The 21,476-nt window shown below is 34.7% G+C and overlaps 3 protein-coding genes across 3 annotated transcripts; all 3 read left to right on the forward strand.

Moving 5' to 3' along the window:
* The first annotated feature begins 1,976 nt into the window (after positions 1-1,976).
* Positions 1,977-5,141, forward strand: LOC101264752 (actin-depolymerizing factor 1). The gene is made up of 3 exons (XM_004246414.5): positions 1,977-2,190; positions 4,345-4,610; positions 4,703-5,141. Exons 1-3 carry the CDS (start codon positions 2,188-2,190, stop codon positions 4,851-4,853), a joined length of 420 nt encoding a protein of 139 aa, XP_004246462.1. The 5' UTR covers positions 1,977-2,187; the 3' UTR covers positions 4,854-5,141.
* Positions 5,142-5,796: 655 nt separating this feature from the next.
* LOC101264147 (pentatricopeptide repeat-containing protein At3g53700, chloroplastic) lies at positions 5,797-8,890 on the forward strand. Its single transcript, XM_004246412.5, has one exon. The coding sequence runs from the start codon at positions 6,186-6,188 to the stop codon at positions 8,484-8,486; it is 2,301 nt and encodes a 766-aa protein (XP_004246460.1). The 5' UTR covers positions 5,797-6,185; the 3' UTR covers positions 8,487-8,890.
* A 3,631-nt stretch (positions 8,891-12,521) lies between these two features.
* On the forward strand, positions 12,522-19,559 carry LOC101263839 (eukaryotic translation initiation factor 3 subunit A-like). Its single transcript, XM_010327576.4, is given in 16 exon segments — positions 12,522-12,643; positions 13,385-13,446; positions 13,727-14,208; positions 14,731-14,946; positions 15,033-15,401; positions 15,526-15,555; positions 15,772-15,999; positions 16,106-16,246; positions 16,248-16,267; positions 16,857-16,894; positions 16,897-17,078; positions 17,157-17,360; positions 17,435-17,641; positions 17,793-17,873; positions 18,395-18,596; positions 18,829-19,559. Coding segments are annotated over 15 exon segments (2,868 nt in total). The 5' UTR covers positions 12,522-12,643; positions 13,385-13,400; the 3' UTR covers positions 19,251-19,559.
* The last annotated feature ends 1,917 nt before the right edge of the window (positions 19,560-21,476 follow it).

Genomic DNA, 21,476 nt, shown 5'->3' on the forward strand with positions numbered 1-21,476 from the left:
TAGCTTAACGACACCACCTAAATAGCTACACCATCAGCGATTTACCGTTTGGTTTAAAAAAAAATTCATTTACCTTTTTAAATTTTTGTCAATATTTTTTACCTTTTAGTTTGGGACTCTTAAAAAGAGCTTATTTCAGATACATCCTTTAACTCGAAAAATTCTTATACGAATTTTCTAATGTAATAACAAGAGATGGAGAAATTATAATTTATGGACAGTAATATACAAAATATTTTTTATTGCTTATTTGATTTGTTGCAATCAAATTATCATGCACTATATATTTTAAATTAGGTTGTTAACAACATTAAATAATGGCTAACTATATGAATGGTTATTTTTTTCAATTCGTGTATTATTAATTCCACATTTTAATTATAATACACTACATATAACACATTATTTGCTGTATAATTTATGGGGTATTAGTTATAAAAAAGTGAAAAATTAGAACAAAAGAAATTGTGAATAATATTAAGTTCTTAGTGATAAATGAAATCAAATCATAATAATGTTATATTTTTTTATAGATGAGATTTATTTTTCAAAGTACTCCCAACCAAATGTTACCTTATTTTCTAAAGAAAACAAATATAATGTCTTTTCTTGAGTTGCACTGCTACTATTTCACCCACTTTTTCACTTTAATATTTATATTAATCTTCAATTAAATTTAAATTCATACACTTATATAATTTATATTTTAAAAAAATATTCTTAATAAAAATTTCTGATAAAAAATCATGTCATCTCAAATCTCAACCATCCAATCACAGTCCATATTAAATTCATCCACTTTTCTTGAGTTGCACTACTACTATTTAATTCTTTTTTTCATAAAATTTTGTGGACATAATAAATAAATGAGAATAAAAATAAAAATAAATAAATCAGATAGCGTGGGATTAACGCAGACCAAATGCAAAAAAATATTCTATATGGACCCATCTCTTTGTGGCATTTTACTTTCCAATCTGTTACTCAAATTGACATTTTTATTTTTATTTTTAAAAAATAAATATATATATATATATAACAAAAGTAATATATAATTAAGTTTTTAAATATAGTAAAAAGGGAATATATTCCTTTTAGCTCAGCTTGCTTTTTCAAGCGAAGCCATATTGTAAAATAATATATAATACTCTATACAAATAAAATAAATAAATAACAAAAAAATAAAATAAAATAATACAATAACTCAAACAACTTATAATGAGTGTTAATAGTAAATTAACCACTATCAAAGTAATGAGAATGAAGATAAGTTATTAATAAAAAGCGTTTCTTTTTTTACCGGATTTTACATAGTGTGATTTATATTTTTATCGAAATTTCAGAGTGAATATGAATATTCAATTAGAAAAAAGAAATGATATGAATCCATCTTTAAGTTCTCTTATTACCGTTATACCCTATTAGTTTTACAAATTCTCAAAATTTCTTATTTTCACGCATCAAATTAATGTATCTCGCGTATCAAATTAATGTATTTCGCGCATTAGACTGGTGTTCATGTATAAAATGTACATCAGATTAGTGTATCATGTATAAAATGTAATGTATCTTAATTAAAACGATTAGTATATCTCGCGCATCAGTATGAGCGCTCATATTATTGTATCCGTTTAAGAAATTTTTGTAATTATAAACTTATAAGGTACAAATAATAATTTTACCTTAAAAGTATGTAATTTTTGTCCTTTGTCTAGTAATACAATAGTAATAAATTAAAGCTAAACAAATTTTAAAAAATATTCAAGACATAATATATAGGTATCAAAAATAAAATAATTGAATTATTTCGTATAACTATTTATATACGCATCAAAAACAAAATGACCGCATTATTTTGTATCACTATTTATATAGTAATATAATTTTTTAACGAAAGATATTCTGATTACTCGCTATGCCACGAGAATATCGTGGTCGGTCAGCAGCTTAAAGCTTAAGGCTTAAGCCGACGGCTTAATTGAAAAATACGCGGCGCCAAGTCAAGTCACTCACACAATAATTAGTGTGTACGATAACCACACAATAAAAATTCCCTTCCATTGAGAAGCCACCTTTATTAAGGAGAAGAGCTCCTCTAGTCTTTAAGATTCACATAAAAACATCTCTTTCTTATTGAGCCTTGAAGCCCTTCTTGAAATCTCTTTGAATTTTTCAAATACAATCAAAATGGTGAGTTAACTTTCAACCCCTTTTGCTTTTCTTTGCATTTTAAATTTACTTTTGATTACTTCTTGTTTTGTTAATTCTTGATGTGTGTGTGTTTTAGTATGGAGATTTTGTGAATGGGTTTAGTTTTTGATTGATCTGATTAGTTAATCTATGTGGGTTTTGGTTAAAATAGTGATCTTTATGGGAATTTCACTGTTGGTTGTCTTCTTGTTTTGCTTTGTTTTTCCTGCTGTGTGTGTGTGTGTTAGTAGAGAGATTTTGCGAATGGGTTTAGTGTTTGCTTGATCTGATTGGATAATCTATATGGGTATTGGCTAAAAAACTGATCTTTATGGGAATTTTACTGTAGGTTGTCTTCTTGTTTTGCTTTGTTTTTCCTGTTGTGTGTGTGTGTGTTAGTAGAGAGATTTTGTGAGTGGGTTTAGTGTTTGATTGAATCTGATTAGATAATCTATATGAGTGTTGGCTAAAAAAGTGATCTTTATGGAATTTACACTGTTGATTTCTTCTTGTTTTGCTTTGTTTTTCTTAGTGTGTGTGTTAGTAAAAGCATTTTGTGAATGGGTTTAGTTGTTTATTTGTGATTGTGATTGATATGATAAGATTATCTACATGGGTATTGGCTAAAAACTGATCTCTATTGAAATTACAGTGTTGAATTCTTCTGGTTTTACTTTTGTTTTTCTTGGTGTGTGTGTGTGTGTTTGTTTGTTTTGTAAATGAATTTAGCTTTTGATCTATGATTGATCTGATTAGATAATTTACATGTGAGTTGGCTAAAAAAGTGATCTTTATTGAAATTTTCACTGTTGATGTCTTGTTTTACTTTTGTTTTTCTTGGTGTATGTCTGTTTGTTTTAGTAGAATGATTTTGGTAAATGGGTTAAGTTTTTGATCTGTGTGATTGATCTGATTAGATAATTTATACGGGTGTTGGCTAAATAAGTGATCTTTATGGAAATTTCATTGTTGATCTTTTTTTTTGGTGTGTTAGTAGATGATTTTGTAAATTGTTTAGTTTTGATCTATGATTGATGTGATGAGTTAAATTACGGGTATTGGCTAAAGAAGCTGATCTTTATGGAATCTTTGGGGTTACTTCAACTTGAAATCTTGTGAACTTATGGGTTGATCTGAGTAATTGATTAGTACATGCAGTTGTTATAATTGAAAATTTTGGTTTAATTTTATCTGGGTTCTGCTCAGATTTAGTATTTAAAATTAGTTGGTATTCCATCGATTTAATGTGTTTGACAATTTTTTCTTGATCTGCTCAGTAAGAAAGTTGAGAAAAAAAAATGATTTTCTACCTAAGGGGAGTTTTTGGAGTTGTACTCTTTTGATCTAATGCATGTTTAGGATTTTTTTTTGCATTTGGATTTTGTTTTTCTATACTTGGCTGCCGTGTATATTAGAGGAATATGTGAATAAGAATGGACCCAAATTAAATCAAATGGACCAATCAAAGATCCTTCCTTTTTTCAAGTTTCTAGCTGATGATAATTGACAATTGTTTCTGGAAGAGTAATCTGCTGCCACCACTGTTTTGACATTGATACATAGTTCTAAACTAATGAGATGTGTCACTGATAACGAAATCTTGTATGGTTCACCAGTTGTCCAGTTTTGAGTGTGTGGGAGTTTTTGGTGTTGAGTTAGACCCAAGGTCCATCTCTTTAGAGTAAAAACTGTTAAAACTCGTGATGCAGTCTTCCTATGTAACCATCAGTTTGCGTCCTATTTGATACTTCAGTAGGTAGGTGACACAGAAAACAAACGTTGTATGAGTTGTTTACCTGCTTGTGCTCATCCGCTGCCAAGATTAACTTGAAACTTGACTCTCCAACCGTCCCCCTTCCAGTCACTACTCTGAATGCAGGAGTTACTCTTGTTTGCGTTCAGAGTTCGTTTAGGACAGCTTAGTAAGCTATGTTATGACAAGGATAAACTCTGGCGCTGCAGACCAATGTGACGGCATTGATTTCTGTGAATGAAACCTAGTTAGTGTTGTTGCTCGTGTCTCTTGATTTATTGTGATGGTCTCTTTTGATGTAATTCGATGAGAAGTAATGAACCGTTTTGCTTCGAAATCTTGTGATTGATTAAACATTGAACAAGTTCTAACACAAACAGAGGATTTTGGTTATTGTATAGGCTAATGCAGCGTCCGGGATGGCTGTGCATGATGACTGCAAGTTAAGGTTCTTGGAGCTGAAAGCAAAAAGAACGCACCGCTTTATTGTTTTCAAGATAGAGGAGAAACAAAAGCAGGTTGTGGTTGAAAAGGTTGGTGAGCCAGCCCAAGGTTACGAGGATTTCACTGCGTGTCTTCCTGATAATGAATGTCGATATGCTGTCTACGATTTTGATTTCGTCACTGCAGAGAATTGCCAGAAAAGCAGGATCTTTTTCATTGCATGGTACTATTCTCAATGTTCATTAAGCATTTTAAACAATATTGTTATGTATTCCTTTGGTCTCAACGTGTTTTTTCCGATTTCTTCGCTTCAAGGTCCCCTGACACATCAAGGGTGAGAAGCAAGATGATCTATGCCAGTACAAAGGAAAGATTCAAGAGAGAGCTTGATGGAATTCAGGTTGAGTTGCAAGCAACCGACCCAACCGAAATGGGACTTGATGTTATTAAGAGCCGCGCCAACTAGATATCGACTGATAGGTATCAGATGGACCTTATAAGAAGTGAAAACTCCTAATGCAATCATCTTTTTTACTTTTAAGGAAATATTTACAGTGTGACAGATACTTGGTATATTGATTGCCAAGTGCTCTACAGTATATGTACTTTTTAATGAACAAGTTCTATGGTGTTTGATATATGATGTAATTTGTTACCTTTTTTTGTTCCAAGTTTTCAACTAGTAGTTTGATTCTATAAACTAATATGTATCCATTTCTGAGGGATAAGGTACATTTTAGATTGTTTTCCTAAATCTTCTTTTGACACTTCACTTTGTGATTCTTGTTTTGGAATGGTTACAAACAAAGTTAATTGCTGTTCTAATTAGCAAGTTTGTATATTTTGATTCAACTGTAGTTTGAAAGTAGTTGTCAAGAGAAGCTGATGAACATGTACAGTGTTTTTTCCTTCAAAGATTTGATCTTTTTTTCTCAACATAATGATACAAGGGGAGTGAAGAATCTTGGTCACATTTTTCTTCTCGAGTGTTTATCAAAAACAACCTCTTTACCCCATAAAGGTAGGAATAAATACATAGTATGTTGTTGTTCACACCATGCCGCGACTACTAATGAAAAACTTATGGGCTTACACGAGTATGTTGTTGTTCACACCATGTCGCGACTACTAATGAAAAACTTGTGTATATCTATTCGACTGGATGATTGTCATTTATAGCATTACAAAAAATTAAAACGATAACATGTATTAAGTATTCGATCTAAACGGGATTATTCATCACTACCATATATACTAATCATACATATATTTTCAAATATTTACATATTTTACCCACTAATAATAATTTATACCGTATATTCATGAAGATACTAATAGGTACACATTTCTTAAAATTAAAATTGATTAATAATCTTTATATCTAAACATTCCAATGAAAGTTCCAAAACCAATCAAATATTTTCTCTCTAATCGGCCTCTCCTCGATCTCCTCCGCCGACAATATCTCTCCCCCACCCCCACTCTAGCCCGCTTATACAACCCGCTTTCTTTCTTCCACGAATGAGAGAGAAAGTAAGAGAAAAAAACACATTCTTTCTTTGCAAGATTCAATTATAAAAAACACATAATATTCTATTGATACATAGAATTAAACGTAAAATAACATATTGATCAATTTTAAACTAATCTTATCAACTAACCATATATAATCCTTGTTAAGAGAAAGAGTTATTTTTATCCACTTAGCTATCTTTGGTTGTTAAAGCCTCTGCTCTCCTTCACTGAGCTTTTCTTGAATTAGTGTCACCGCATGCTACCTGTTTGTTGAATTGCTCCGATGGCTTTCTCTTTCTCTTCTTTCCTCAAATGTCATCCATGGATTCAATCTCAAAATCCACCAAACCCCTTTTCATTTCCTCCTCCATTTCATCCTCCTAAACCCATATCTCTCCCATTTTCATCTCGCCATGAACATGTTTCTTCAACTGTTTTACCTTCTAAAGCAAAAGAACTCTTGCAAGATTTCACACCTAAGCAATTTCTCGACACCCTTCGTCAAGAAAATGATGAAACTTCAGCTTTTCATCTCTTTGAATGGGCTTCTAAGCAACCCCATTTCACAACCACTTTGTCTATATACGAGGAGATTCTAAGGAAGCTTGGAAATGTGGGATTTTTTGATTTAATGAAGGGGGTATTGGATGATATGAAGAGATTGAAGGTTGAATTAGTTGAAGGTACTTTCTTTATCTTTATTGAAAGTTATGCTAAATTTGAGTTGTATAATGAAGCTATTAAGGTTCTTGATATGATGTGGAATGAGTTTGGTGTAAAGCCTGGTACTTTTAGTTATAATTTGTTGTTGAATGTTCTTGTTGATGGGAATAAGTTGAAATTTGTTGAAAATGTGCATAGTAGAATGTTGGATGAAGGTGTAAAGGCGGATGTATCGACTTTTAATATATTGATAAAAGCTTTGTGTAAGACGCATCAGATTAGGCCTGCTATTTTGATGATGGAGGAAATGCCTATGCACGGTTTGGTACCGGATGAAAGGACTTTTACGACGATAATGCAAGGTTATATTGAGGAAGGGAATTTAGATGGTGCATTGAGAATTAGGGATCAAATGGTGTCAGCTAAATGTCTTGCAAGTAATATTACTGTTAATCTTTTGATTCATGGGTACTGTAAAGAAGGAAGGATTGATGAAGCTCTGAACTTTGTGCAAGATATGTGTAGTCGAGGGTTTTCTCCGGACCAATTTACATTCAACACTTTGATAAACGGTTTGTGCAAAGCAGGACACGCTGTCCAAGCCTTGGATATTTTGGATTTAATGTTGCAGGACGCGTTTGATCCTGATGTATATACTTATAATATTTTGATTTCTGGGCTTTGTGAAGTTGGTGAAGTCCAAGAGGCTATGGAACTTCTCAATCAGATGCTTGTAAGGGACTGTACACCAAATACAGTCACTTATAACACCATCATTAGTGCTTTGTGTAAGGTGAACCAAGTCCAAGAAGCTACCGAGTTTGCTCGCGTTCTTACGAGCAAAGGGTTCTTACCTGATGTTTGCACTTTCAATTCTCTCATACAAGGTCTCTGCTTTACCGGCAATTTCAATATTGCAATGGAAATGTTTGAAGAAATGAAGGACAAAGGTTGCCAGCCAGACGAATTCACCTATAATATCCTAATTGATTGTCTCTGTGCCAAAAGGAGAATAGGTGAAGCTTTGAACCTACTCAAAGATATGGAATCGAGTGGCTGTGCAAGAAGTGTGATAACATACAATACTCTGATAGATGGCTTCTGCAAAGACAAGAAAATTGAAGAAGCAGAAGAGATTTTCGACCAGATGGAACTACAAGGGGTTTCTAGAAACCTGGTCACATATAACACTCTGATTGATGGTCTTTGTAAGAGTAAGAGAGTAGAAGATGCTGCTCAGCTTATGGATCAGATGATACTGGAAGGACTAAAGCCTGACAAATTCACGTACAATTCCATTCTTGCTCATTTCTGCAGAGCAGGGGATATAAAAAAGGCTGCAGACATTGTGCAAACCATGACATCAAATGGCTGTGAACCAGACATTGTTACGTATGGGACCTTAATACAGGGACTATGTAAAGCAGGTAGGGTTGAGATTGCAAGCAAGCTCCTCAGGAGTATTCAAATGAAAGGAATGATTTTGACCCCTCAAGCCTATAATCCTGTAATTCAAGCAATCTTCAGACGGAGGAAAACCAATGAAGCCGTAAGACTCTTCAGAGAAATGCAGGAAACAGCTAGTCCTCCTGATGCTTTATCTTATAAGATTGTTTTTCGTGGTCTTTCTTCTGGTGGGGGACCGATTCAAGAAGCTGTTGATTTTTCTGTTGAGATGATGGAAAAAGGACACATACCTGAATTTTCCTCATTCTACAATCTGGCTGAAGGACTGTATTCTTTGTCGAGGGAGGACACGCTAGTTAAGCTTGTTGGCATGATCATGAAGAAAGCAAACTTCTCAGACAGTGAGGTTACTATGATTAAAGGTTTCTTGAAAATCCGGAAATTCCAAGATGCACTGGCTACTCTTGGCAGTGTCCTAGATAGCAGATACCCAAAAAGGACATACTGGAGCTAAAGAAATCATCCAAAATAGAGGTTCCACAAAGTAGGAATCAAACTGTATCAGTTGCTTGCTATGATAGTAATCGGTGTCTAATTTTGTCCACTCAGTTTGATAATGGTTTCATTTTTTGGCCCATCTCCGAAATAACCTCTTCAATGAGTTACAACTTAAACACTGTGGACATTTCCCATCTTAATACAGTTCTCTAGAAGGCTTAAGTAATGTATTCATATATTGTCGCTGATTTCTGCTCTTCAATACATGCAACACAGAATTCTAACTGTATGAAAGCCATCTTACTAAGTTAATGTCAGAAGTAGTGGTTTTTCTTGATCAGCAGGATACAGACCGTGTATATGTTATTTGCTTCTCTAAAGTTTCTGAAGCTGTCTCTCAATTAAGTTGTTGTTCATCCACCCTTTGATCTGTGAGACTAATGTATTCAGTTACATTTATCTGTGCACACCATTTTCCTTTTCAGCACTGTAAGCTCACTCCAATAAGCCTCATTTCTCTTTTCTTATAATACATGAAAATTCCAATACAAGAAACGCCAAAATCATTGTTATAAAGAAGAACTTGATATAGGGGTAGGGGTTGCTGTTAGCTGGTAAATTAACTGAAAATTTAACATAGTAAAATCATCCTAGTTAATATAAGTTTCTTGTATGAATCCACTTGACCTGAAAATATCTTGCACAAACTATGAACGCATACTGGAGGACATAATCAATCAACCTCCCGGTTCTCAACTTCTCATTGCCTACCTTCAGTTTAACTTAGTTAGGTAGCATGGGAAAAAATCTGCATGATGGCAAGCATGTTTTCTGTCTTCATGAATTTCAGTTCAATGAAAGTTAGCTTGGATGAACGCATTGAACCCTAACTCAGAAGGTATGTCTTGTTCTTCTGATTTTTGTTGGTTCGATCATATTAACTTCAAGCCCTGTAATCATTGTATTGGTTGCAGATTCATTAAGATGCATTGTACAAGCTTGTTTCCTTAGACAAGTTGGATAAGTCTTTAGCTCCAAGTGGCTAAGTTTACCTAAAGGCCAAAGTCAGTCTTGCTTGAGTCCTCGGATCATGCTGACCACATTTTGCTTCACTTCAGTTGTTCAAGCTGGTAAATAGTTTTCCTCTTTCTCAAAATTTACTTCAGCTTTTCTTCAACATGAGCTTTATGAAGCCTTTGACGACTTGTACGAGGCATCAATAGGGTGCATTATCTTGGTATAGGAATCATATTGCTCTTGGCTGCTCAGGAAGGTGGTTAAATAACTATAGGGAAATGTGTGCAAGTGACGTTGCTTCATCGATGTATGATAGTAACCTCTGAAGTAGACTTCTTCTCAGAGATATGGTTGGGAATATGAACGTCTTCCGAGTTCAAATCTCGTCCCTGGCTTAGTTTTAAGCTGTGGTCACCAGCTGCTTTCACAATGTTAGTTATATCAGAGAATATATGTCCTGCCCTTCAATATCATCCAAATGCATGAAGATGGAATCAGAGACACACACTAGATGTTTGAACCAGTAATATGTTCCAATTCGAAGTAGTGACATTGTTCATTCACATAACTGCTCCTTGCCTCCTCATCTTTAATTTCAATTGGATTCTAATTTTATTCAAAATATGTTTGATGTTTCTTCATTGATGATTCAACGGAAATCTGGCATTAGAAACTTAGAGTGAGTTTTTGTTTAGCTAGCTTGAACATTCATTGTTTTAACTTGTTTAAGAACCTATATATCTTGTTGTGGTTCAGACATGTGTTTAAATGTATCATTTTCAATTTCAGCTGCAACACTTGGTGTAAGTTCATCTACTTCAGACTTGGTAAGCAGGATTTACCTATGATTTGTTGCTTGGACGTAGACAAAACGGCCTCGTGCAATTAGTCGAGGTGCGTTCAAGCTGATCGTTGACGTAAAAAGAGAAACTTTGTTGCCTCTTTGAGAATCTAAAAAGCAGTTAAATAGTGCTCCATCAAGCATAAAGTTTATATATTGACTATGTAGTGGCATAGTTGGGTAGATTCTCTTTGTAATGATGCCTAAGTCTTTGAGTAAAGAGACCAAAAAGTTCTAAAATTTGAGCTTTTGGTGTACTTCTTTGTCAAAGCTTTTCAAACAAAAAGATATACTTTAAAAAGATTATTTTCATTTACTATATTTTCTTTTCATACTTAATTTTGATATGTATTTGTATCGAGTTCTATCAGAAACCTCTCTAACTTCATAAATGGGTTAAGGTTGCATACGAAACCACCTTCCTGAAACTTCATTTGTGAGATTATATTAGGTATGCTATTGTTGTAATTCACGTCTCTAACTTAAAATTTGATGTTGCCCTCTTACAAATCTTGTAAGTTTTCATTGTATCAACTTTGCAAATATTTTGTATTTGATACATTAATAATTAGTAATTAAAAAAGGGATAGTTTCAAATATATACCATTAATTAGTTAGAACAAATATAATCATATTTTTATTTACATAAAAATAGTCCAAAGTTATTGGAAGTATACACTAGCTACACACTAATTATACATTATGATACGTATAAGTTTTCATTTCATCAACCTTGCAAATATCTTGTATTTGATACATTAATAAATTGGTAACTAAAAATAGGGATAGTTTCAAATACATACAATAAAGTAATTAGTTTACGACAAATATGATTATGGTTTTATTTATATAAAAATAGCGAAAAGTCATTGAAAATATACATTAACTATACATCAAGTATACATCGATGATAGATTCAAGAGTAGACTTTAGCTTATTGAGCTATACATTGATTATACATAATGATAAAAAGTTGAATATACGTTAACTATACATGAAGTATACACTAATCATTTATCAAATTATTTTTTTCTCATAGTTTGTTAGGCTAATTGAAAAAGAACAAAAGGGATTAAAAATAGTTAAATGGAAGAATGATTATGACAAAGGAGGTGATTTTTAAAGCAAAAACGATTTTACTGCAAATAATTTTATTTTTTTCTATTTGGTTCTGACTAACTCAATATCTTCTCTAAACAATATCAAATTTTAAATATGGAATCTTTTTAATATTTTCAATCTTTTGATATATAATTTACTCAAAACGATTTATATTTACAGTCCAGATAATTTTTTAAAATTAAGCTTTGAAACTTTAATGATTGGGATTGATCATCAAAGAAGAAGGGACAAACAATTAATGGCTAAAGTAGGAAGGAGAGTGACCATTTTTATCCCATAAAAACAATGATTTTTTGACAAAAAAAAAATTTTTTTTGGGCAATAATTCAGAATTTTTCAATTTTTAATGTGCCATATTAATGATGACAAATGACAATAATAAAAAATATATAATTACGTTTTATGTACCTTTAATTTATGATTAAACATTCAAAAGTAATTTTTACTTTCTACCAATTAAAATCAAATAAATAAATTAAAACATAGAAAATTATCCTGATTAATCTGGCAAAATACAAATTAGCATATAATTTGTATAAAATTTATAACAATATAAATATGTGTGTATAAATATCTCTTTCTACAACTACTATATATTTTTTATACAAGCTTATACATTATGTAGAGTAAATATATAATGTTACATAATATTATATAAACATCGTTGCGGAAAAAAATAGGTATAACACAAAATATAAATCACAATTACCTAAATACACATATTATTTTACCATGATTTCAAAAACTTTCTATCATTTAAAAAATTACAAAAATTTCCTCTCGCATACCTTCCTATTCTCTCTCTCGAATACATTCATGAGCTATGTATACCCAGATTTCCTAAATTACAATGTATTATGACTTATATATCCACGTGTCAGTTTATATATCTGAAATCCTTTAATTTTAGAGAATTTTTATAATTCGGAAAAGAGTAGGGTTATATAATGTAATCATTTTTAATTAGATTGCACATTTTAAAAAAAATCAAAATTAAAAATCGACATTTCACAAAAGTTTGGGGGTAAAAGTAGCGTTTCGATAAAATAAAAGGACCAGTTTCATTGAACCCTTGTAAACACATCATATTTTGCTCTCACTTAGCTATTTCTCACATCATATCAAGTTTTTAGGGCAAACAATAGAGAGAGAGAAGGAGATTGCGGCACCCACAAAGCATCCAAAATCCACTGGTAATAATCACATCAGACCATTTTCTTTTCTTAATTTGCAAATTTTTGGTACAGTTTCAATCTGGTATGAGTAGATTTGAATACATATATGTGTGAAATGCCCATTTGGATTTATAGATGTGTTTACGTACTTGAATCGTGCGATTTATGATGTGGGGTTCTTTTTATTTACATGGAAAGAATGAGATTTTTGTCGGTTTTTATTGGTTGTAACTATTTGGGTATGGGTGAATTAGAGCGGAGTGGGTGTAGAGGATTGATATGTGTGACTTTACTGGTTTGGGGTAGAGCTTAGTTGATTTAATTGATTGATGGGGTTTTGTTAGATTTGTGCCCAGGTGATAAAAGATGATTAAGAAACCTTTTCTGGGTTTTGGGTCGAGTGGTGAGAGGGTAATTTGTGTTGTATGGTGAGGTGCACTCGCGGGTTTGAAACAAGACTTGGTGTTTAAGTGGAGAAAGGTGTAATAGGCGGGCACCTAGTTTAGAGATTTCTTGGTTATAAGATTGGTGAATAAAGAAAACATTATTCTGGTATGATATTTGGTTTCTTAGGGATGGGGTTTGAGTGGAGTGGGGAGGAAATGAATCTAGAGTTTTGACCTGTTTGAACTATTGATTGGGTTTTGTTGTATGTTGTCCTAAAAACACTACTACTGAGTATATGGATTTAGCATATATGGTTTTGCCTGTGTTGATGGACATCTCTGCCATTTGTCTCATCCAACTGTTCCTTTGCAGGTGAAAGATCATCGAAATGGCGACTTTTGCCAAACCGGAGAATGCTTTGAAGCGTGCTGAAGGTTAGTGGAGTTACTATCTTCATCTGTTTTAGCAAATATCTTTTACGGAACTACTCAAAGTTTACTTTGAGTTGTGCACTAGTATTATGGGTTCTGTACACTTGCTAATTTTGTCTCAAGTGATGGGTCTGAGATTTTAGGAGGGGGTTATATGTTCACAGGGTGAGGGTAGTCTAGATGATTCTTAGTAATATTGAAGAGTGAAAATTTTGAAACTCTAGTTGTTTTTATAGCAAATTTTAAATCTTGGCATGCTGATGAGTTTAATGTTTTGATGCAGAGTTGATCACTGTTGGACAAAAGCAAGAAGCCCTTCAAGCACTTCATGATCTTATTACTTCAAGGAGGTATAGAGCATGGCAAAAGACTCTTGAAAGGATAATGTTCAAGTATGTTGAGCTATGTGTTGACATGAGAAGGGGGAGGTTTGCCAAGGATGGCCTAATTCAATATCGTATCGTCTGTCAACAAGTGAACATTAACTCCTTAGAGGAGGTAATAAAGCACTTCATGCATTTAGCTACTGAGCGAGCTGAACTAGCTCGCAATCAGGCACAAGCTCTTGAGGAAGCTCTGGATGTGGAAGACTTGGAGGCTGATAAAAGGCCTGAAGATCTTATGTTGAGTTATGTTAGTGGGGAGAAAGGAAAAGATCGATCTGATCGGGAGCTTGTCACTCCCTGGTTTAAGTTCTTGTGGGAGACATATAGAACTGTTCTGGAGATCTTGCGTAACAACTCAAGATTGGAGGCTCTGTATGCAGTAAGTTTCCATTGCACTACTTTTAGTTATGTGGTTGAATAATTAGACTGCTTTTATGTTCTGAGGTGAGGAATTTAATTACCCGAATTTTCTCTGTTTTCAGAACTTGTTTTAGACTGTAATTGAGTAAGCAGATTGATTATCCATTTTTTCTTTTCTTTCTATTTGCTTGCCTGGACAGTTATTATGCTTCTGAGTAGTAAATCAGAAATCAGTCCTTTTTTACTTCTTATTCACAAACTTAGCGGGAGTCTCTCTCAGTTTGCAGGGTATCTGTCTATGTACTTTGTTTAGTACAGATATCAGTTTTGTCAGAACAAGTTTATTATTTATTGATATGAAAGTTCATATATATCATCCTGTTGTAAAATTTTTTTGTGCCTTAGAACCAAATTTGTCCTGCATGCTATTTAAGCTTTCTGCATGGCGGATTGGAAATTCTTTACTCTCTCCATCTTTAATTGGCACATCTTTTTTCCGCTGAAAGATAGGTTAATTAATTTTCAAACCTAATTTGCTCAGATGACAGCACACCGAGCCTTTCAGTTCTGTAAGCAATACAAGCGTACAACAGAATTTCGCCGTCTTTGTGAAATCATCAGGAATCATTTGGCAAATCTCAACAAGTATAGAGATCAGAGGGACCGTCCTGATCTGTCTCTTCCAGAAAGTCTGCAATTGTATCTAGACACTAGATTTGAACAGCTGAAAGTTGCTACTGAACTGAGTCTATGGCAGGTTATTACTTTTTCTGATAGATTGTAAGCATATCTTTTTGTCCCAAGAGAGTGAATTTCATATGTTCTAATTTTTCTTTGATGCAGGAAGCTTTTCGTTCCATTGAGGACATATATGGTTTGATGTGCATGGTTAAAAAAACTCCCAAGGCGTCATTAATGGGTGTTTACTATGGAAAGCTTACTGAGATATTTTGGATGTCATCAAATCATCTTTATCATGCTTATGCCTGGCTCAAGCTTTTCTCTCTTCAGAAGGGTTTTAATAAAAATTTAAGCCAGAAGGATTTGCAGTTAATAGCATCGTCTGTTGTCCTAGCTGCACTTTCAGTGCCTCCTTATGATCAGTCTTATGGTGCATCTCATCTTGAGCTTGAAAATGAGAAGGAGAGGAGTTTGAGGGTGGCCAATCTAATTGGTTTTGAAGTTGAACCCAAAGCCGAAAACAGAGTGGCGGTAATTTCATTCGCGATTATGTTATTTAGTTCCTTTTTTTTATGAAGATGTTATTTAGTTCTTTATTTATAATGTCTTACTTCGGCTAATCAGCTTCAGTTCTCTTGCTGTTTCTCCTTTTCAGCTTTCTCGATCATCACTTCTCTCAGAGTTGGTGAGTAATGTTATATGTTCTTTTTTTGAATTTAGCGTATGATCGTTCAATTTTTTCAGTTAAATTCCTTTTATCTATTTTAATTTCAATGAACCAATCGAATTTTTGAGTCACAAATAAGTGCAGTATACTGTTTTTGTAATTGTTTCAGTCTCTTGATTTTTTAATTGTGTGACAGTTCCTTTTGCTTTTTCTTAATTGTTTCTCCTTCTGTAGGTGTCCAAAGGTGTGATGTCCTGTGTCACTCAAGAAGTGAAAGATCTTTATCATCTGTTAGAAAATGAGTTTCTTCCTTTGGATCTGGCACTGAAGGTGCAGCCCATATTGAATAAAATATCAAAACTTGGTGGTAAGCTGTCTTCAGTTTCTTCGGTTCCTGAAGTGCAACTGTCTCAGTATGTTCCTGCCTTAGAAAAGCTTGCTACTCTGAGGTTGCTCCAGCAGGTGTGCACACTGTTTTATACCTTTTGATAAACAGCAGATCAGACATGCTCATTATTTAGGCGGAAGTCCATCTTTCAATTAAATGAGAACCCTTTTCTTGTTGCAGGTCTCTCAGGTGTATCAGACAATCCAGATTGATAACATATCTAAGATGATCCCATTCTTCGACTTCACCGCTATTGAGAAAATATCAGTTGATGCGGTTAGGCGTAATTTTCTTGCCATCAAAGTCGATCACATGAAGGGTGCTGTCTTCTTTGGCAAACAGGTATAATTGTGTTGCTTGGAATTAAAATTCATCTACTGTTTTTGTTTGTTTGTCGGTAGGGCACACCTAGATATTCCTTTCCTTGTCTTTGTCAGGGATTTTGTCAGTCCTATCAATCAGCTCTGCAGAAACATTGTTCTTCTCACTGTTTAAGTAATAGCATGGACATAGCTTGCTTATGACATCTGACTGTGTGTCGTCTGTCATCTAAAATTAAATGTTTGGAACAGTTAAATTTTGGGCTATCTAAATGTGTGTTGTTGGCATAATAAGTTTTGTAGTTACATCACTAGAATGAATCAGGCTGACTGAGCTTGTGAACTCTGAAGAGCTGTGGTCTGTTTCTGAGATCTAAGAGTTCGACTGGATTGCTATTTCTGGCGGATTCTATGTTATGGGATTATGGGCCATGGGGATGGTTTAAAAGTCTCGACTCTTGTGGATTTGTAAGTTCAGCGTTGTACCTCTGTGGTATAATATGTGATGAACTGAGGCAGGAGAATTTTTTCAAATTTTTCTCTTTAGACATTTTGAACGGATTAATCTCATGTGTCTAACACATATCATTTGCTTTTGATTTTGTTTCTAGAGTATTGAGGCTGAAGGACTCCGGGATCATCTGTCTCTTTTTGCTGAATCCCTTAGCAAGGCAAGAACAATGATCTATCCCCCAGCAAAGAAGACGGCCAAGCTCGGGGATGCCTTGTCTAATTTAGCGGAGATAGTGGAGAAGGAGCACAAGAGACTTCTTGCAAGGAAGTCCATTATTGAAAAACGCAAAGAGGAGCAAGAGCGTTTACTCTTAGAAATGGTATTGAACTTCTTGTTGCATTATGAAATGCTTGTTATTGTTGTTCTCTTGTATGAACTTTTATGACTCCTTGTTAAGGAACGAGTGGAAGAGTCGAAGAGGCGAGAGCTTCAAAAGATGACAGAAGATGCTGAGCAAAAGCGCATTGCTGCCGAGTATGAGCAAAGGAGGAGCCAGAGAATTTTGAAGGAAATAGAAGACCGAGAACTTGAAGAGGCACAAGCTATGCTGCAAGAAGCTGAAAAACGCAGCAAGAGGAAGAAGAAGCCTATTCTAGAGGGAGTAAGTGCATAATTTGTAATCCTATCCCCAAACCTTCAATTGGGAAATCTTACCTGGCTTTAATTTGATTTCAGGAAAAGATGACTAAACAGGTGATCATGGAATTGGCACTGAATGAGCAACTGAGGGAGAGGCAAGAAAGGGAGAAAAAGTTGCAGAAGTATGCCAAAACTATGGATCATTTGGAAAGAGCTAAGAGAGAAGAAGCCGCACCTCTTATTGAAGCTGCATATAAACAGCGTTTAGCTGAAGAGGCAGCTCTTCATGAACGCGAGCAGCAGGTTTGAAGATACATCATGCTTTTTGACTAAACCGCAATAACAATTCACTTTTCTCTTTAAAATGGAAAATTGATACATTATATTCTTTTTCTTTCCTAACTTTTTGGTAGAAATATTGCTGACGAATTTGCATTGTAACATACGTTTTCAGCAAGAGGTTGAATTGAGCAGGCAACGCCATGCTGGGGACTTGGAAGAGAAAAAGAGACTGGGACGCATGTTGGAGAACAAGGTCACTTTATATCCTGTCTTTTATGAATTTATGAACTGTTAGATAAAGGCTATGGATAATATAATTGAATTTATGGTTGTGGAATTGGATTAGTGCTTTTGATAACTATGCAACTTTGTTTGGTCTAAATGGAATTGGTGTAGGACTAAGTTGGAAGCTTCTGAACTTAGTGCAGGGTACTTCAGGACTTGAACTGTTTGGAAATAGAAACAGTTGGTTTTTCTTTTATTCTGCCTTCTCTCTAAGTTTTTGTATGATGTCCTTGTACTTAAAAGAAAAAGAATGGAAGCTCAGAATCCTTTGCAGCAGTTTATCCTATGATGAATGCTAAAATAGCTAGCATTAACACAATCATGTCCGGTCTATCCTTGCATCTTTTTAGGTAGCTAGACCTAACGTTAGAAATGCTAATGGACGCTACTTTCCCACTAGTTCAAAATTTGTGAAGCCACGGGCTTGCTTGAAGATTGGTCTTGGTCTCTTAACAAAACAGATCCGCTGATATGTTTCTAATTATGCAGAGGATTTTGCAAGAAAGAGTTGTTAGTAGCCGGGAAGCTGAACTCAATAGATTGAAGCAGGAGAGACGAGAAAGGATCAGCCAGATAATTCAATCAAGGAAGCAGGAGAGGGAAGCTAAGAGGAAAATGTTATTCTTTTTGCGAACTGAGGAGGAGCGTCAAAAGAGGTTACTGGAAGAGGAGGAAGCCCGCAAACGTGAAGGTACTTCGCCATTTTATGCCCCACCCACATTTTATGCATTTAATTCTTTTAGGCTAGGGAAGGAAGGTAGGCAGTTATCAAGGTGTATCCAACCTAAGAGTTAATGGTTCGGTTGGTGTGACGTGACATCTACAACTCTGCATTATAGTAGTCAAGTTGTATTTTGCACTTGAGGTTTCATAGCTACTCGAGATTAATTTGGCATCCTATGGACTTTCTGAAAATATTGCAGAGGCAGAGAGACGGAAGAAAGAGGAAGCTGAGCGACAAGCCAAGCTAGATGAGATTGCTGAAAAGCAGAGGCTGCGAATGATAGAGCTTGAAGAGAAAGAAAGACGGGAAAAAGAAGAGATCTTGCGCAGGCCTGCTGTACTGCCAAGGCCTTCTGAGCCTCAAGCCTTGGGGCGTCCAACTGAACTTGGAGGAGCTGCTCCCGTTCCTGCAGCAGCAGCTGCTGCACCTGCTGCTGGGAAATACGTTCCTAGGCACTTGCGAGGTAACGTTGATGCTGCAGGCCAGGCTCCACCTCCTGATACTGACAGGTGGGGCACTGGAAGCAAGTCAGATGATAGACCATCATGGCGCGATGAACGAAGGCCCACATCATTTGGTAGTAGTGGCTCGAGGACCAGTTGGTCATCTTCTAGGCGGTGAATGAGGGTTAGTAACTTATGAGTCGTGCAGTGGCTTATACTCAAGTCTTGCATCCTCGGCATTTTGGTTCAAGAAATTCAATTTGTTGCTTTTTACCTTAGTATGTACCAGAGATTGATTAATGTTGGGTATTATGAGCTCAAGAGTAGCAATTCTTGGCTAGGACATTTCCGACTGCATGGAGAGGGGTTGAAATTTTCGTCAGGCGATTTGATCTCGATATACTTTTTGTCGTAGCAAATAACTACTACAGTTGCTGTTATGTTCCAACTTCCTATTTTCCTTAAGTATAAGACGTTGCCTACTTTACTCCCTGCTGGTTTCATGTTTTCTTCATCCTTTCATATATATTTTTTCTTTGGCAGTTACATTTTTGCGATAGTAGTGAAAATAATACATTTCCAGGTGAAGTGTTTTGTTTCCACTTGTGGACCAGATGTTGAAGAACCAAACGATTCTTTTTATTTTGAAGTGTATTGTTAGGTGAGTAACATTTATGAATAATTCGTCATTCACGTTTTTGATATTTTTTCTTGAACTTTGTATCGAGTTAAATACATTGAAACGGAAGGAGTAGTACAGTGAAGCTACAATCTTGATGCTACAGTAAGCTAAGAAATAATAAACAAAGTGAGATACGTAGCTGAAAAAAGGGAAATAATTTGTCTATAGATTTTAACGTTGAAAGCTGAAACTTGAAAATTTAAGTACTTGAAGTTGTGTTTGGAGGAGACATACAATTTTACTTGAAAAAATTTGAAGTTTTACGAGTGGAAGTCCCAAAAATTATATTGATAACTAATTTCTTTCTCAGTTTTCCTCAATTGAGTCTATTTTTGGACCATATATTCTGCAAATTCAGTTCCATTTGATTGTACCTTTTTCACTCTCACATTAGTCATTTTTCATTGATTACTTTTAAGTTGTTGATTACAGTGTTTTAAGTCTGTAATTGAAACTTAGCAGCCAAAAAGAAAAAAACAAAAAAGAAGAATATTTGTTTAGTTTACTTGATCATCTTCAAACTTACTTGAAATCATCTGGTAATCTTAACTTCAATTATTGTATATTAGTACTATGTTGCTCGGACTCTTCAAAAATGTCAAGAATCTAACACAGGTGCGACATGAAAGTGAAGAGTCTACACAACTTAGATTAGTACATAAACATTAGTTGTGTGTACTGACAAAGGCGGATTCTAAGATTTGAACTTAATGAGTTCTGAACTTTTTGAGTGTTTGATCTCAGTCAACATTTATGTATGCATTGGTTCTTCTTCTTGTGTTTTTACTGAATACTAGTCACAGTTTCTTGGCAGATTTTTTTCATTTTTGTAGTATAGTGTTGTTGATAATCTCTTGAAATGTCTGGATTGTTTAGACAGTCATGAAGATTCAAGTACTTCTTCAACGAAGGATCAAATCCAGACCCTTAAAGCAGATTTAAGGCTTCTCAGGACTTTCCTTATGTGTTCAGCTTGTCGACACATAGAGGACAGCAATGCAAAACACGCGTTGATGTATGTGTAGAAACTCTGGTGCGAAATGCAGAATCAGATTTTCAATCTCTCTACGTTAAAGAAGTATAGAGTAGTGTTTCTGCAATCTATCCTATCAACACATTTTTTGGCACATAGTATAGTGTTTTCTGCAATCTCTCCTTGATGCACCAGACGACTGTCGTTCTCTTGGAAATGAACTAAATGTGTTTGATCACTACAGTGTCGAAAGAAGGCACTTGTTATGCAAGCAGCCTGTAAGGCGGAGTATGCTATTCACTCATTATTGGTTGAGGACCCGAAAACATCTGGTGTAGTGTGGTTGAGATGTCTGATGTTGTAGAACCACTTAAAGGTCAATGACAGATCAAGAACAGTAACATTTGAAACAGTGTCTGATGTTCGACTGGTTTTCAGCTGTGAATTGTCACGAACTAATGCTCAAACGTTCCACGATGATGCAGACAATGTCATCGATGGACTTACCAGAGGGACGACAGAGCGCGATGTGATTTCAATTGTTGGCATGTCTGGACTTGGCAAGACTACTCTTTGCTAGAGAAGTGTTCAATGATGAACAGATGTTATGTATCTGAAGTGACTAAAAGAGGTAACTAATTGTTGTAGATAATCTTTGTGATATCAAGGCTTGGGATGACTACAAGATTTGGCTTCACAAATTGAATCTGATATGAAGCCTGATAATTGATCTTATAGTCCTTGAATTT

This window comes from Solanum lycopersicum, chromosome 9 (assembly GCF_036512215.1).
Source record: "Solanum lycopersicum chromosome 9, SLM_r2.1".
In the NCBI taxonomy this organism is placed as follows: Eukaryota; Viridiplantae; Streptophyta; class Magnoliopsida; order Solanales; family Solanaceae; genus Solanum; species Solanum lycopersicum.